We start from the raw sequence: 17,540 nt of genomic DNA on the forward strand, positions 1-17,540 counted from the left end.
GGGGTCTTCCTGCTGGATCCAGACCCCATGGAGTGTCATATGGTCAGATAGAGCGAGCAAGCCAGCTTAGTCTCTCTTAGTATAAAACCTCATGACCTTCCTTAATCCCAATCATCTTCCAAAGGCCCCATCTCCAAATACTATTAACATTTGACTCTGGAGATTATTTCCCAAAACATGAAACATAGCAACCATGAGTGGGAGCGGACAGTGAGAGCTGAAGCGCAGGTCACTGCGGCTGAGGGGGGGGGGTGTCATTATCGCAAGCACTGTGGGAGACACTGCAAAATTTAAAGATGCCTGGGGTATGGGGGCTGGAGCCCGGGAGGGGGTGACAGGACGATGGGGAGGCGAAGTAGGCAGGGGTGGATATGGGGAGTCAGAAAGCCAATGGGGGCAGCAGGCAAAACAATTTCAGCAAGTCTTAGTGGAAGACTAACTCCATGTACGTCCAGCTTCCAGGCAGTTAAACAAGGTGAATTCCTCTTTAAAAGCTTCTACTGTTAACTGTCAACACATTCCTTCTCTTTGGCCTGCTTAATCCCACTGTCAAGCCAGTGTGAAACTGCCAGGAAGAGGGCTGGGGTGAACCTTGAGCTTTACCAGTCTAAGTACAGGGCTCTGCCTGCCCACCTGTGTGAGGACAGGCGGCATAGTGCCCGGTTCCAGTCCGCTGAGAGCAGCTATGACTTTTCCATACCTCCCACTGGATCCAGGCTCTGCAGTGAGGCCTCTACTGGAGGGGTCCTATTGCTACACTGTAGGTTGGGACACACACACACACTGCATGTACGACCCCTGCTCTCCAAGATTGTGAGTCGTGTAAATGCATAACCTCACCTAGAGACCCACGGAGAAAAAAAGGGTGCCCCGGCTTTGGGTCAGCTCTCACGTAGGCCTTTGTATGGACACTGGGAAGGACACCTAGGTCTCATTAGACATACGTCGGGTGGCTGGCTACACGGTTGGTGTTCCTTTTGCAGCAAACTGCAGATCAGAGCAGTGAAGGCCAGACCCAGAAGCTTCAGATCTGGCGCCCTGCAAGAACGAGCGGAGGCAGGAACGTCCCTAAACCCAGCCAGTTTTCAAACCTCTTCCTGGGTAGAGGTGCGGTCCAGGGAGCCAGGGACGGCTTCAAAGAAATTAGAGACCGTCCCCGTGAGTCCCGCCTACTAGACCCGTCCATTGGGTGGGGTCAGCGCTCGACCTCGGCGAGCAGCCCCTCGGTTTGGAAAGGACACGGCTGCAGTCGACTGCCGCCGAGCCGCCGCCGGGACCTTTCCCCTACTTTCCAGGCCTCACGCCCCGCCTCTAGCCCGGACCAAAACACGTGCCGCCTCCCGCCCCTCCGGATCACGCCGCAGCCAGGCTTCGATCACGCGGCCCCCCGCGGGCCTCATTGGCCCGCGCCTTGCCGGTCCGGTGCCGATTGGCCAGCGGCGAAGGACACGCCTCCTACGGGGAGCAGTGTATTTTGGTTTGCCCGCGCGCCCCGCCCCGGGCCGCTCCCTCCGCGGCGCCCCGCCCCTCCCGCGCCTCGCGGGCCGCGCGGAGGCAGAGCCGCGCGCGGCAAGGAGGGCGGAGGTGCGCGCCGGCTGCAGGCGCTCGGGACGCCGCCGCCCGCCCGCCGCGCACGTGCAACCTCCGCCACGCGCGGAGCTCCCGATCCGCAGCTTTGTGTTGCCTGCAGGCCGTCGGGCACCATGCACTCGCCGGGCTCCACCGGCTCGGGCGACGCGCGCGCGGTGAGTGACGGGGCTGAGCGCGGAGCGAGGCGGGGGACGCGGGAGGGATGGCGACTCCTCGCCGCCCGAGAGGCTGGAGCAGTGCTCCGGTCGTGGTCGGGGCCCCCGCGCGGCTCGGCAGGGTCAGGGAGGGGAGGGGGTGTGTTAGCGCGGCAGCCAGCCTTCAGCTTTGTCTCTTGTCCGCTGCGGCCCCGCCCGGCGCGGCTATTTCCAGCCATGACGTCACCCGAATCCAGAGGAGGACCGCTGCCGGGTGTGGGTGCGGCTGGCGGGAACGTGTAGGGCGGGGCAAGGGCGGAGCCAAAGCAGGGGCGCGGCGCGAGGGGGCGTGGTGAAAGCGGTCGGTGGGCGTGTCGAGAGTGCCCGGAGAGAGATGCGGGGAGCTAGGTGGGACCAAGGCTTAGGGCGTGGTGAAAGCACCAGGTTGTAGTATGGGGGGCGGGGGGACGGGCCTAAGCTAAGGGGCTTGGTGAGAGCAGCTGGTGGAAGTGTGGGGTGGGGCAAGGGGCGATGCCAACATAAGGAGGTGTGGCGAGAGCACCTGGTAGGGGTGTGCATGGGGCGGGCCACAGGGAGGGAATGGTGAGAGCTTATGGTGGGAGTGTCGGGGTGGGGACGTGGGTTGAGCCAAACCAAAGGTGGCTGAGGAGGGTTTACTGGACTGAGCCGGACCAAGGCAAGAGTGTGTCTGGAGAGCTTACTGCTAAGCTTGGTGACCTTGTAGGGCTAGAGCTGGGCAAGGGGCAGGGCCAAAGCAAGAAGGGGCGGGGTAATGGGACCTGGCCGGGGTGTAGGGCTTGGGCCTAGCCACAGTGTGGAGCCAAGGTAGGGAACTCCTGTCAGACAGAAATGTTGGGGACCCTGGGAGTGGTGTGCAGGTTTCTGTCGAGAACACAGCAAGCAGTACATGGACTCCAGGGCCTGTATTCATCTTTTCCTAGTCTGTGGGCTGGACATTCCAGTTGATGGCTCAGAGACAAATTATCGTGGTGGGAGGTGAAGTCTGCCTCCCCCATGGCCCTGGATCAGCCCCTTTGCAAAGGTATCCTCTTCATCTGCTCACTGAAGGGGACTCTAGACGGATAAAAAGTTTGGAGACTCAGGAAATATGTGTGGAAATATATGGGTCAAAGGTTTAAGGTTCTGTTTTGGAAGGGATGGGTTCCAGTCTCTTCCTCCCGCTCTGGTTGTCCAGGTGGTGCACAGGATGAGGTTGTGGTCAAGCTTTCACACTCTCTTCTGCTCACCCCACCTCCTCCTCGCTTTCGGGAGTGACAGGGGACTTAACATTTCTGAATCTACTGAGAAAACAGGCAGTCACCTCTACTTGCATGGAACCCAGGTTCAGCCACTGGGAAGTTAAGCTTGGGGTGATGCTTCCTTAGGGACACTACCCTGGTGGCTTTTGAGCTAGAAGATCTCACCCACCAGCTGGCTCCTTAGCCTCTTTAGCTGCTCCGTCTGTCTGTCTTTCCTGGGGCACCTTCCTACAAGCCACTAGAGTCAGTCTTAATCATCCCCCCCGAGAAGAGCTTGAAGTTAGTAACCTGTTTTGTTCTTTTTTATTTTATACTGGTGGGCATTGAACTCAGGGTCACACATGCTAATCAGGCATTCCACTACTGAGCAAGTCTAGAAAACTTTGTGAGACTCAGGGTTTTGGTTGTTCTGTCTTGTCTTGTGGAAACTGCTTCTTAACCAAACCCAACCTTCAGAACTTGAAAGCAAAGTTGCTGTGAGGGCTCTATTCGGGTCTTTTTATTCCCACGCAGCCTCTTGCTTCGTTAGAGTGCTGCACACTCCATCTGGGGTGGATCCACGGGCCTGGCAGGGTTACCGCTCTCGTTCCCCTGAACTGAGACACCATTGTGTTGTGCCTCCTTTAGGTTGACATCATGGATATCTGTGAGTCAATCCTGGAGAGGAAACGGCACGACAGCGAAAGGTCCACATGCAGCATCCTGGAGCAGACGGACATTGAGGCTGTGGAAGCTCTCGTTTGCATGAGTTCTTGGGGTCAGAGATCCCAGATGAGACCCCTCACACCTGTCTCTGATTCTGGTGACGTCCCCACCACTGTGCTGATGGACACAGCTGCACCTGATCTACCAAAGGACTTCCATTCTTTTTCAACTCTGGTAAGAGGAGGTCGGGGAGAGAGGCATTTTCGTGAACCGCCCAGAACGGCTTAGAGAAAATCACGTTGAAGAACTTGCAGGGAGATTGACTGTGATATAGCCAGGAAGTCCCCTTCACATGGATACCAAAGTGTGAAAATTCATCTCTTAAAAATGTTTTCTATTCCTTGGTGAGTCAGAACTTGCTGGCAGATGGCGAGTGTCCATTGGACAAAGCCCGAAGATGGTTACAGAAAGGTGTGGTATACCAGATGTCCAGGGAGTCTTACGGTAGTGTTGTGAGTTGTCCCAGTCTAGGATGAGGATGTGGAGAGCAGCTAAAGAAAGCTTGTGCTCTGACACCAGACAGCTTAGCTGGGTGGAAACATGTCATTCTGCCTTCCTGTGGGGGCCACCTGCTGGGATTTGGAGTTGATAAGTCAGTATCTTATTTTTAGGTTTTAACTTGCCACACCTGTGGAATTGCTTCTTGGGTTGGAGAAATCAGGCTGTAGATTATTTATGGTAATAAAAGTGAGAAGTGGCACGGGGTTTTGAACCTACGTAATGTGCTGGCTTTGTGGGAGCCTAGCCAGTTTGGATGTTCACCTTCCTAGAAATGCATGGAGGGGGGAGGACCTAGGACTTACCACAGGGCAGGGAAATCTGACTGCTCTTTGGGCTGGAGAGGGAGGGGGAGAGGAGTGGGGGAAGGGGGAGAAGGGTGGGAGGAGGGGGAGGGAAATGGGAGGCTGGGAGGAGGAGGAAATTTGTTTTTTTTTTCTTTTCTCAATAAAAAAAAAAGTTAAAAAAAAAAAGTGAGAAGTGATTGACCTGGGCTAGGAACTTGCACTGAAGACCATGAAGGGTGGAATTGGAAAGGAATGAGTGGCAGCGAGAACTGGAGGAAAGATGGGCTGGCTCACAGTAGCCCCTCAGGTCTTCAGGCTTGGGCGTTTCCAAGGCCACTGATGACTTGCTGGGGGCCAGTACGAAGAGGTTTGGCTCAGTAGAACCACCGTTTCTTTTCTTGGTTTAAGAGCCTGAAAAGTCATGAAAAGCTTTCATTTTGGTTTTTTGTTTTTTGAAACGGGGTTTCTCTGTGTAGCCCTGGCTGTCCTGGAACTTGCTTTGTAGACCAGGCTGGCCTCGAACTCATAGAGATACGGCTGTGTCTGCCACCTCAGTGCTGGGATGAAAGGCGTGTGCCACTGCCACCAATGAAAAGCTTTCATTTTAAAGTATGAATTTTCACAGTCCTTTTAGTTCAGTTGCGTTTTTCAGTAGCTGCACATGACCTAGGGTAGACACCACTCTTCCTTCCAAAGAGGCACATTCATGGTTGGGAAAGGACAATCCACATAGGAAGAGGTAGGAACAGCAGAGTCCTCAAAGACTCCTTGGGCTGTCCAGCTCAGCCTAGTCCTCTCCAAACGCATCTTTTCCGAGGCAGTGGGAGCAGTGCAGTCAGATAATTTCCTTGAAGCTCCTTTGACCAAAGCGACCTTTGACTTGATGCTTTTCCTTCTTTGTTTCTCTTCAAGTGTATAACGCCGCCTCAGAGCCCAGAGCTCATGGAGCCATCCACAGGGACCCCTGTTCCTTCCCAAGTCACTAATTCCAAAGGATGCATGGTTACCGCCCTCCCCCCATCCCCGACTGTGGCCAGCAGAGCGCCGAGCAGGAGAGAACCACCGGAGCCCGCCTCTGGGTCCTCCTGCAGGGCTGTGATGACCAGCGTGATCCGGCACACTGGGGAGAGTCCTGCGTTTCCGACCGCCCCGACTCAAGAGCAACAACTGTCCAGCAGCAGAGAAGGACAAGCAGGGCTGCCGGACCATCGTGAAGCTTTGCAGGATGCGCGCTCGGCAGACGGTTTACTTGTTACTAACTCGGTTTCCTGTCAGCCTTGCTTGCACAAGTCTGGTGTCCCGTTCCACACCTACCAAGGCCAGCAGACAGGATGGCCGGCTGCAGTTCAGACCTGCTTACCAAAGAATTCTGAAAGTGACTTGTCAAGGATAACCACCCCTCTGATTTCTGTCCCTGTCTCCAGTCCCCCTGTCCTTTGCCAAATGATCCCCGTGGCTGCACAAAACAGCATGTTCTCAGCTTTTTTGAAGCCTCCTCCCCAGTTGTCTGCAGGGATTGTGAAGCCCATCCTACCCCAAGCTGCTGCGGTACCCCAGCCTGTGTTCATGGGACCATCTATGCCTCAGGGAACTGTGATGTTGGTCTTGCCACAGAGCACCTTCCCCCAGCCTGCTACCTGCCCATCCAGTGTCATGGCCATCGGAAATACCAAGCTGTTGCCCCTTGCCCCTGCACCAATGTTCATTGCCTCCAGCCAGAACTGTACCCCTCAGGTAGACTTTTCCCGAAGGAGGAACTATGTCTGTAACTTCCCAGGTTGCCGGAAGACCTACTTCAAAAGTTCCCACCTCAAGGCTCATCTTCGCACCCACACAGGTAAGTGGCAGGCTGCCTGGTGTGCTGGAAACACCAGAACTTCGGGGGGAGAAAAGCCCCCTGTGCCTCTGGGAAGAGGCAGGAGGAGCAGTCAGGGTCATGAGCAGGTGGCTGCTGGGGGAGAGGATGGGGGCTTGTGATGGTTTTAGGGTACTCTTTACCTCACTGCAATAGGCACTTTGTTCACATTCAGTATAGGCATCACTGTGACTTGGAAGTCTTTCCACGCTGTCAAAGTTCTTATTGAAGAATGATTTAAGAGTATAGGAGGATTTGGTTGTTGTTTGCTCTTGTTTTGTTTGGGTTTGGGTTTTTTTTTGCTTTTGAGAATATATAGTTTTTAGTTTAAGAATTCACACAAGGGAGCCGGGCGGTGGTGGCGCACGCCTTTAATCCCAGCACTCGGGAGGCAGAGGCAGGCGGATCTCTGTGAGTTCGAGACCAGCCTGGTCTACAAGAGCTAGTTCCAGGACAGGCTCCAAAATCCACAGAGAAACCCTGTCTCGAAAAAAAACCAAAAAAAAAAAAAAAAAACCAAAAAAAAAAAAAAAAAGAATTCACACAGGGGGCTGGAGAGAACACTGACTTTCTTCCAGAGGACCTGGGTTCAATTCCCAGCACCCACATGACAGCTCACAACTGTCTGTAACTCCAGTTCAAGGGGTCCTGACACCTATGGCAAACACCAATGGACCTAAATAAATAAAACCCCTACAATTTAAAAAAAGGCACGTAAGAAGTTGTAATAGCCTGCTGGGTTTCTCTATTTTTTCAATTCTGTCTTCAGTCATGGAAACACCCTCTAGCCTGTAGAGGAGCGGCTAGCCACGGGCACTTGAAGCAGGCTGGTTTCACTGAGGAACTCAATGGCACATTCTGGCTGAAGCTTTGTCCAGCAGGGGCTGAGTGCCACTCCACAAGCCACTTTGGTAGATTAAAGAGAGCAGCGTATCTCGGGCCGTCTGCGAATTGATGTGTTGTTTGTCATTTTCATTGGCTCCATGGTTACGTGGTCTGCTTGTTAACACTTGACTTCAGAGAATCATGGATTTACACGTAAACACATGTACAGATGTGCGGGTCTACGGGAAAGTGTGCATCTCTCTCTAAACTCATGACCCTGGAGCATCGTCCCTCAGTCCCCGTGAGAATGTCTGAGTTGTAGAGTCTTCTACAGGAAGGCCTGGGGCTGGAGGAGTTACTGCTCTGTTTTTATTTTAAAATGGTGTTGCCATAGCCGGCTTCTAATTAGCGCAGTCCGTGCTGGCCATGGCGGACTCCACTGCTGAACAGTGCACTCTGGCATTCAGACGGTCCAGAAAGAGCTATTCCTCCATACTCTGGAGCGTGGGTGGCTTTAGGACGTGGGCCCTACACTTGTCCTGTGAGGTACTTGTCTCTTGGGCAGAGCAAACACAACCTCTTTTGTTCTCATCCACGGGTCCACCTCAGCCCGCCCCCAACCCCTGCCTATTGAGACCCTTTCAGGGCCCGCCCCAAATTAGCTGGTGAGTGTTTGTTCACGTTCTTCCTCTTTGACCCCATGGGTATTGTGTGTAGCCCTGGCCATCCTGGAACTCGCTCTGTAATCCGGGCTAGCTCAGAATTCAGAAAGCTACCTGCCTCCGCCTCATGAGTGCTTGGATTGCAGGTGTGTGCCACCACACCCTGCTTACTTTTGCTATTTCTAAAATGATGTTTCTGTGTGTGTCTGAGTGCAGTGGCCAGCGGGTTTGGCTCCACAGGAGCTGGAGTTCTAGGTGGGTGTAAGTTGCCTGCTCTGAGTACTGGGTTCTACTGTGGGTGTGCTGCAAGAGCTGCATGCTCTCTAAACTATGAGCCTGTCTCCTTGTCTCTGCACAACTAGATGACTATCCAAGTGCATAGAAATTCCCGGTGCCACACTAGTAAACAGATGATGGTTGCCACTTTAGCAAGGTCATTCTGGTGGCTATGTCAGATGAAGGGGTGACCTGTTCTGTTTGGTGGGCTCTTTGGCATTGTGAACCCCTATTCTGTTCAGTAGGCTCTTGGGCATGGTGAGCCCTTCCCCCTTTTTTTTAACTTTGTCTATCTAGATGAACTTTGCATCAGTTTTCCCAAATAAAAATACTGACAGAGCCGTAAAACTTGAGAGAAAGCTAGTTTTTCTGCGCTCTTCAGAGAAGTAAGAGCAGTTTGAATGAGCTGAGGGCTCTGAGTCCCACTGCTCTGCCATGGACTGCTCATGGAGTTGCCAGTGCAGTTCCTCCATTGGAGTTCTCATAAGGTCTGGAACTTCGGGTGGGTTTATTTCAGATAAAGACTATGTTTCAAGTTCGTCCACCAACCTGAACAATATTTCACTGTGAAGGAGGTGAGGTGAACGGGTACTCCATTTTGGCTGAAAACAAGGAATTTTCTAAATTGTGTACTGAGGGGCTGGCAGCCTCTGAGCAGCTCCTGGGCACTGGGTATGCTGCTGACCTTAGGGAAGCAAGAGTGGGAAGTGTCAGATCCCCTGGAACTGATCTTCAGACAGTTGTGAGCTGCCATGTGGGTGCTGGGAATTGAACCCGGGTCCTCTGGAAGAGCAGTCTGTGCTCTTAACCACTGAGCCATCTCTCCAGCCCAACAAGGAATTTTCTAAATTGTGTACTGAGGGGCTGGCAGGCTCTGAGCAGCTCCTGGGCACTGGGTATGCTGCTGACCTTAGGGAAGCAAGAGTGGGAAGTGCTGCTGACCATGTCTGCTGTCGGATGCTTTGAAGGAATCCAAGAAAGAAGTCTACCAAGTTCAGGGCTCTGGAGTTGCCAGTCTAAAAGTATGTGTTCTCGGCATCTCTGAGGGCCAGCCTGCAACATTCCCAGTGTACAAGAGGGCATCATCAGGTACAACAGGGTTCGTATGCCAGAGAGCTTGCTTGTATAACAGCCGCCCCTGGGACTCTGTTAATCTATAACTCCAGGGCTCAGTACCCCATCAGTGACCAAAGAGCCTACCTGTTAAGTATCAGTAGTGTATGACCTTGGGATTATATTTCCAAGGTGTGGAGTTTGGGGTCATAGTGAAACCATGTTAGCCACCCCGGGCTTACCATGAAGATTCTGAAAGCACAGAATAGGAAGCCTCCCTGCTGCGTTTTCTGTAACTCTGAGGACTGTTGGAGTGAGTGTCCCTTCAGAACTGATTCATTTGCTACCTGCTATAGGAAATCCGCAGAGAGACAGATCGCATAGCAGCTCATAGCTGTCGAGCAAATCAACCCCCGTGCATGTTTGTAGTCTGTGATTGCCACCGCCAGGTAGGGAGGCTTCAGGATACAGAGAAGGGCCTGGCCCTGTGCTGGCTGGAACAGGAGTTCGTTGGAAAAAAGAGAAGGGGGGGGCTCCAGTATCTACCTGCCTGAAGGCCCCCTTATCTCTCCAGCTCAGGAAGATAATAAGACAACACCGGGGCAACTTCTCAGAAGCATTGATAACCATCTGTTAGAACACAAACCTTTATATATATATATTTATTTATCTCTGCCTTCTGTGTGGTTACTACTGACAACTTGACAGGATCTAGAGTCACCTAGTGGACAAGCTTGGGTGTGCCTGTGAGGGGCTATCTACATTAGTTAGAGCCGGGAGGAGCCACATTACCTGGGGCTGGACTGGATAAATAAGAGGCCAGCAAGCCGAGCAGGAGCGTTCACTCTCGCTTCTGGACTGTGGACCCATTATCACCAGCCGCCACAATCTCCTCCACCATGATGGACCTGTACCCTCCAACAGGGTCAGAATAAACTCCCTCAATTTACTTTTGTCGGCAATATGGAAAGTAATTAAACACTTGTAACAACATGGAAAATAACTAATATAACCTTCTTGTCAGCGTGATAAGAAATATGGACTCGAAATAATGATTCTAAGAAGGCTTAAAGCTTCTTGGAAGGACTTTCTGGGAGGTGTACAGTTTATCCCAAGAGAGAAAGGATTCTTTTTTTTTTTTTTTAAGAATTTTCCTCCCACATCTGTGGATGGGAGTCAGTTGCCCGGCATGCATGCAGCTCCAGGTTTGATCCCAGCACGTAAGAGGTGGGGTTAGGAGACTCAGTTCAGTGTCTTCCTTTGCTAAACAGGGCGTAGGAGGCTGTCCTTGCTTTCATGAGACCCTGTCTCAAAATGCCTATCCCACCCCCCCAAAAAAAAGTTCCTGCCTGCCTGGGCTACTTAGCACAACTCTATCAAAGAAAAAAAATAGGGATGGTGGCACACGCCTTTAATCCCAGCACTCAGGCAGGAGGATCTCTGAGTTTGAGGTCTAATCTATATACTGAGTTTCAGGCCAGCCAGGGTTACATAGTGAGACCCTGTCTCATAAAAGTCTTCCCCAAGTATAAGAGATTTGTTTTATCTTAAAATGCATCTTCAAAACCAGGGGTGGAGGCACATGCCTCTAACTCCAGGACTGAAGTGGATTCCAAGTTCCAGACCTGCCTGGGCTGCATAATGAGTCTTCATCAGAAAAGCAAAACACGAAGCTGCACAAAAGTGCATGGGTAAAAGTTTTGAACAGTTTAGCCTAGTGCGGTGCCTGTGGGCTTTGGCACACACACCGCGACGTCAGAAGAAGTGTTTGGTGGAGGGTTTGCTGACTTCTGAGCCGCCCAGACTAGAGCAGCAGGTGTCCCTCTTCTGAGGTTTGGTGAAGAGACCTGTGGGCAGCCCTCCGTAAGATGCTGAGTGAGCACTCTTACTTTAATTTGTTTTCCGCCAGGGGAGAAGCCCTTTACCTGCAGCTGGGACGGCTGTGACAAGAAGTTTGCAAGGTCAGACGAACTGTCTCGCCACCGCAGAACCCACACAGGGGAGAAGAAGTTTGTGTGTCCTGTGTGTGAGCGGCGTTTCATGCGGAGCGACCACCTGACAAAGCACGCCCGGCGCCACATGACGACCAAGAAGATCCCAGGGTGGCAGGCAGAGGTGGGCAAGCTGAACAGAATCGCCTTGTCAGAGAGCCCCCGGAGCATCCTCGAGCCCTTGCCGGCCTCGGGCTGAGAGGGTCCATGCTGCCCATCACCTGTGGGCTTCTTCAAATGCCTCTTCAGGAAGGGGGAAGGGACCTGTGTGTCCCTCCCAAAAAACAAAAACAAAACAAACAAAAATACGGTCTCTGGGCTGTTGAAGGGGAGCTGGTTCTGATGGAAGTACTTTACTTTCCTGGCTGGGCCTTGTTCAGTCTCTGTAGTGTCCACGCTAACTCCGTCTTGCTCTGTCTCTGTTGCTCTGTCTGTCTCTCCCTCTCTCTTTCTTTTGTGAGGAAATGGAAGAAAATTTGATCTAAATCACCAGCATTCAAGCAACTATTTCGGCAATAAAGTTTACAGAGTCTGGGTTTTTTTTTTTAAAAAAATCTTTCTATTCTGTGTTTTGTAGAAATGAGACAGGGTACTAATTTTTATACTTTTTTATAAAAATATTTATACTGTGCTTGAATCACCAATTTCTGGGTAGACAGTTTTACTGCCTTCTTTTTTCCATGTTTTATATCAAAGTTTTGTAATGACCCTGCTTAAGTACTCTTGGTAGTTAGTCAGAAAAAAAAAATCAAAATCACAAGTTTGTTACCAGCCTTTTTATAGCAAATGTTTTAGATCAGAACTGGTTTAATAAAGAGCTCTTTTATACATAATAAATAAAAAAAATAAAGAGCTCTTAAAGGGGAAAAATAAGCTTTGTAGTCGGCTTCTTTGTATCAGAAATTCTAGCAGTCAGTCCTATAGCCCACAGAACCGAAGTGCTAGTTGGGTAAACTAGTCACATGTGTCCGATGTTCCTGTGAAGGGTGTGCCGAGTCGGCCACCTAAGGAGGGACGAGTGCACAGTGTTGACTTTTAGACCATTTGTCTGCCAAGAGCAAATGATCCCATGGCCTGTCTGTATTTAGGCACCAAAAACCAGGAATGCGGCCACCAAAGCTCTGTAGATTGTCCGTTGGCTTCTGGTGTTGTTTTGTACTGCGTTCAGTGACCACACAGAATCAAGTTGGATAAACTGTCCACCTAAGTGCAGCTAACGCAAAGCAAGCATGCATGCCCATAAGCCCTGGGGTTCAGATGCCTTCCAACTATGGACAGAATGCCAAGAATTGCTTGCTTTGCTAAGTGGCGGGAGATGCCACTCAGCTGCCCTTCCATTCACTGTGTGGGAAGGAAATGGTTTTGCTCAACTGAGAAGACATGGAATGGGGATTTTGTAGCTAACCTGAAAGCAGATCACCGGTGCTGCTCTGTACCTTGTGAGCATGTGCCCTGCATAGAGTGGCCTCTGTGTGTCCAAATGGCCACAAAAACTAGCTTTAGTTAGAGCTTGGGAAGTTCAGGCAATACAGTAAGCGAGAACAATATATTGCACTGTTTGGGCAGCCTGAGGATATTTTTGTGTGGTATTGTATTAGATTATGTATTTGCCTTTTAATATTGGCGTTTAACTTTATTTAAATGATGGCAAGGTTGAAATATTAAATAGATAAAATAAGGTTTTATGTTCAGGTCTTTTGAGCCTTATAGAACCTTCTCGTGGTCATACATTGTATGTTGTTACTTGATCCCTGTTAGGCTGCCTTTGGTAGCCTCCGAGTTTTGTAGGTATGTGTGTTTAGGCAATGTCTGGACAGTTCTCCAGTTAATTGTCACTGTTGTCTTTCCACATGATGTAGCCACGGGAGAACGAACTGTACATAGCTCCCAAGTGTCCCAATACCCCAGTCCTGTCCTCCACACTGGCGATTGCACAAACGACAAATGGCATCCAGTGCAATTGTCTTCACCATGACATGCAGAGTGGTGTGTCCTGTCCCCGTGTTTCTGTGAGTCACGGAAGGTCTCAGAGCGTTCGGTTGATCGTCACACAGAACTTAGGTCCTCTGACCAGTGTTGTCTCTGAAATAACCGATGTGTTGAAACACTATAGGGTTCCATTTCCTGATTAGATGTAGAAATCCCTTCTGCAGAAGAACCCCCACCGTCTCTCTACTGAAAGACTGAGTTGGAAAACATTTCCTGTCTGAAAAGGACTCCTGAGCCCCAGAGCCCCAGGAGGGCCCTGCTCCCTTGAGAGCCCTCCCTGACCCCCTCATGTTGAGGTACCCCCAGTGCACTTTATTGCTTCAGCAGTTCTGCTTGATTTGATTTTTTTTTTTACCTTGTTGAGCCTTTTGGTAGTTTTAGAAATAAAATTTAAATGTTTCAAATCCTTATGTTTATGTAATAGACTTATTGAAATGGGTATGTGTGATGTAACCTTTTGCTTTGAATCCTATAAAACTTCCTTGGTTTGCAGACGTGGCTTGTGTGCTGTGTTGTGTAATTGTGTACAGCGACTTAATACACACAGTCTTCATATGAGTCTAGGAGATTCGTCATGTATTGACCTAACTTGAATTCTTTCTTGGGGGGCTCTAATCTGTTTCGGAGGAAGCAGTACAGTGGCAAAGAGGTCAACTTGTAAGAATTCTTGCGCGCAAGTTGTGGCAGTTAACATAATAACACTAGCAATTGGACTTCCACTTTTACCTAAGGCAGAGTAATGGAGACAAGCTTCCATCCCCACAGTTACCAACAAGCGCCCATCCACAGCAGGGCCCAGCTGGACGTCCTACTTCTTCCAGGGGCAGAGCCCTGGTCCAGGTTGCTACTGCTTCTCATGACCACACGATGTCACTGTTGAGAGTTGGAACTGGCCTAGGGCAGTCAGCCACAGGCAACCACACACTCTGCTTCCGTTTCTGGGTGTGCAGTTGTGGGGCCCCATCCTGAGGCTACCAACAACTTTGGGGTGCAGACCTCGGGTCAAGTACCTCTGGAAATCCAAGAACTTCTCTGTCCTTCCCAAGGCGCCATGCCCCAGAGAGGGCAATGCTTCCTTGCCAACACTGGAAAGAATTACTCTGTGTAACCCTAGGCTGTCCTACTCGATCTGTAGACTAGGCTGGCTTCGAACTCAAAGATCTGCCTGCCTCTGCCTCTTGAGTGCTAGGATTAAAGGCTTGAGCCACCACCACCCACAAAAGAAGGATTTCTTTACAGTAGGAAACAGTTCTTTCCTGCCTCTCAAGGCCAAGTTTTCCCCAAGATTCAGGCCAGCACCCCCAAAAAAGTTCTAATTATGGAGCCTTCTTCCTAGAGGAAGCAACTAACCTTCAGAGTCTAATAGGTGGTTTGTGGGTTTGCAGGAAGTCTCAGTGGGCAAAAGCACCTGTCACCGAGCAAGGGCACCTGTTTGCTCACTGGAATTCATATGGTGGAAAGAAAGAAACACCTCCTGCAGATTGTCCTCTGACTTCCACACCTGCACCATGGCATGCACACCCATGTATTACAGACACACATGCATGTGTGCACACAAAATGTAACAGTACTTTTAAAATAAATCGTGAATTTTGCTCTTCAATGCTCAGAATCATGCAGGGATACCTTCCTCGTGTGTGCAGATAGATGATATAGATAATAGATGATATAGGTAAAGATAGATAATAGATAGATAGAGACAGACAGATAGATAGATTATATACATACACATCTAGGGGAAGTGTATTGCTGTGGCGGGTGCATTATGCCATGCCATCCATGCATGTGGGCATCAGGACAACCTGCAGCAGTCGGCTCTTCCCTTCCACTGGCCCCTCTGGGGGTGGAGCTCACGTCGTCAGGCTTGGCATCAAGAGCTTTTACCTGCCAAGCCATCACCTTGGCCCTTAAAAAAAAATACTACATTTTATTTCTGTACAATTCTTGACAAGAAAAATACTCCATGGTCCTGACACTCAACAGCTGGTGTCCCGGCTACTGCCGATAGACTCCTGGTCTCCAGAATGCTTTCTCATGGGGGCAGTGACATCCATTCATGAATCCCAGAGTCCCCAGGAGTGGGTGGGACTCCTGGACATCATTCCAGGAAACGTGCCTCTAGGAAATGGAACACCAAAAAAGAGGGTGCTAAAAGCTTGTCCCAGGCAGTTTTGGCCAATCTCTGCTGGTGCGGGAGGTTCCTTCTGAGCTGAGCCAAGAACCCATGAACACAAGAGCCGAGGCCTGGGGGCTTCTCAAGGTTCTGCCCATATGTACAGAAAAATCTACCCGGATTTCTGAAGGGCTCGGGTTTTCTCAAGCACAGCCTTGGCACATCTTGGGGGAGAACCCCTGCAGAGCTGGTGACCATCTGTGGTTAGACTTTCTGTGATGGGAGCCAGGGTCAGCTCATGCTGTGCGTAGGCAGATCCCACACTCTAGAGCTGGGCATGTAGCTGGGGAAACAACGTAGGTAGCTAACTGTGAAGCAACAATGCAATATGGGACATTGGAGGGTACCCGACACTTGGACAGTGCAGGAAGTACTCCTGCTCCAGTGATACCCAAGCCCACTTCTGGCAGGACCAGCCTCTCCAGAGCCTGAGTTTCCCAGGACCACAGCTCGCCAGTTGGCACACACTTTGCTCTGGCTAGCCACTGTTCAGAACATCCTTGGAGTTGAGGGAGGTTTGTTTGTTCATTTATTTGTTTTTCTGTGCAGTCCTGGCTGCCCTGGAACTCCCTCTGTAGACGAGGCTGGTCTCAAACTCAGAGAGATCTGCCTGCCTCTACCTCCCGAGCACTAGGATTAAAGGTGTGCGCCACCACCACCCGGCCCCCATTTTCTCTTAATCAGATGAACGTGCCCACTCAAACATGATACATAAAGCTGTTAATATTCACATCAACTTCAAAGTCTGATTCATTCTTTGGTAAAAATGTAATATTTTAACCTCTTTTAAAATAAGCATTTGTAATATTTAGGGTAAAATAGTAAAATAGAAACAACTTCCATCTTCGTATCAAAAGCAGTGCTTTGAGCTTCAGTGAGAAGCTCTGGGAGGTTTTAACCCAATGCTCAGCCCACTGGTAGACACCCGATGGCTCTGGGCTCTGACTATAGCACAAGTCTCCCAGCTGCAAACTCAAAGGCACTCTTGTCAAGTCATAAAGTTCATGGAATAATTTTCAGGTGACAGCAAAGGACTGTGGATGTGGGGACGGCCCTAGGGACCATTCTTCCTTGGTTCCTGAGATGCTCCATGTTGAGCTCTGAGGTTCGCAGGCCAGCAATCGGATCGCGGGCCAGCAGCAGCTCTCAGCAGAGGAAGGATACTGGGGCAGAGCACTGTCTTGGTAGGGGGATGCAGCAGAAGCTGAGATCTGGCCTGGCCTTGGCCAGAGCTACTACTATTCCAACGTTCTCTACTCTGTTTTCTGGCACAGAATCTCACGACATAGTCCAGGCCAGTCTTGAATTTACTACGTAGCCTTCCATTCTCAGGAATCCTCTAGCATTGGCTTGGTGGCTGTGACCTGTAAGCATGTGCCGCCACTCACAGATCTCTGAAGCCTTTCTGCCAGCACCCTCGCCAGCTGTGCGGGTGCTTCCTCAGACACCTGAGCAAGCGCCAGGCCCTACAGGGCCCACACAAGCCCTACCCTCCTTCCCATAGGCTCTCTGCATTCCCCCACCTGTCCACTGGGGATGTCTGAAACCTCTTCTGGCATCATTATCCTGACTGCCTCCCACCCAAGCAGGGAGGAGGAGAAGAGGTTCACAGCCCCCAGGCAGACTGCCAGCCAAAAGAGAGCAGTTGCTGCCAGCCAGGGAGAGCAGTTGCTGTGAAGCCCTATCTCAGTGTGGGTTCCCTCTCTCGGCTCCTATATGGTTCTGCACTCAGCCAAAGCACACTGGCAACTGGGAGATTACAGGCTGGACGGTAGAGCTACCAGACTAACGGCTTGAAAGGTCTCAAAGAACCTCCAGGATTACCACCTCCCCCTCCCCCAGAGAGAAACTGAGGCCAAGAGAGGGCATCGATGAGCTCTGCTTCCCACCACAAGCTCATGTCATAAAGGGATGCCAGCACCGACCCTTCCCCACTTGGAAAGTGAGTAAGCAGAAAGGACCAACAATTCAGATTTCAGGGGAACCACACAGCCAGGCTCCCCCTGTGTGGGAGGAGGCACCAGTGCCCCCACACCTGTGGCCCAGGGCCTGCTTACCCTTAGTTTTGGTCTGCCAGGCCAGCGGCAGAACTCTGATCACGAATCTTTAGAGACCAGCGTGAAAAGAGAGCTGTATTCTAGAAGTGGTTTCGCTCTGGCTGGGCCACGGGTGGAGCAGGGTGGTACCCTCTATCGGGAGCCCAGCTCACAGGCCACGGGTGG

General features: G+C 51.0%; 1 protein-coding gene across 1 annotated transcript; it reads left to right on the top strand.

The window, feature by feature from the left end:
* Nucleotides 1-1,573: 1,573 nt before the first annotated feature.
* On the top strand, nucleotides 1,574-13,637 carry LOC121438927 (Krueppel-like factor 11). The gene is made up of 4 exons (XM_041639430.1): nucleotides 1,574-1,745; nucleotides 3,632-3,883; nucleotides 5,407-6,331; nucleotides 11,075-13,637. The coding sequence occupies exons 1-4, from the start codon at nucleotides 1,704-1,706 to the stop codon at nucleotides 11,353-11,355; spliced, it is 1,500 nt and encodes a 499-aa protein (XP_041495364.1). The 5' UTR covers nucleotides 1,574-1,703; the 3' UTR covers nucleotides 11,356-13,637.
* Nucleotides 13,638-17,540: the final 3,903 nt, after the last annotated feature.

This window comes from Microtus oregoni, unplaced genomic scaffold, assembly GCF_018167655.1.
Source record: "Microtus oregoni isolate MIOR12 unplaced genomic scaffold, Mior012 000058F_ref0000040, whole genome shotgun sequence".
NCBI classification, from domain to species: domain Eukaryota; kingdom Metazoa; phylum Chordata; class Mammalia; order Rodentia; family Cricetidae; genus Microtus; species Microtus oregoni.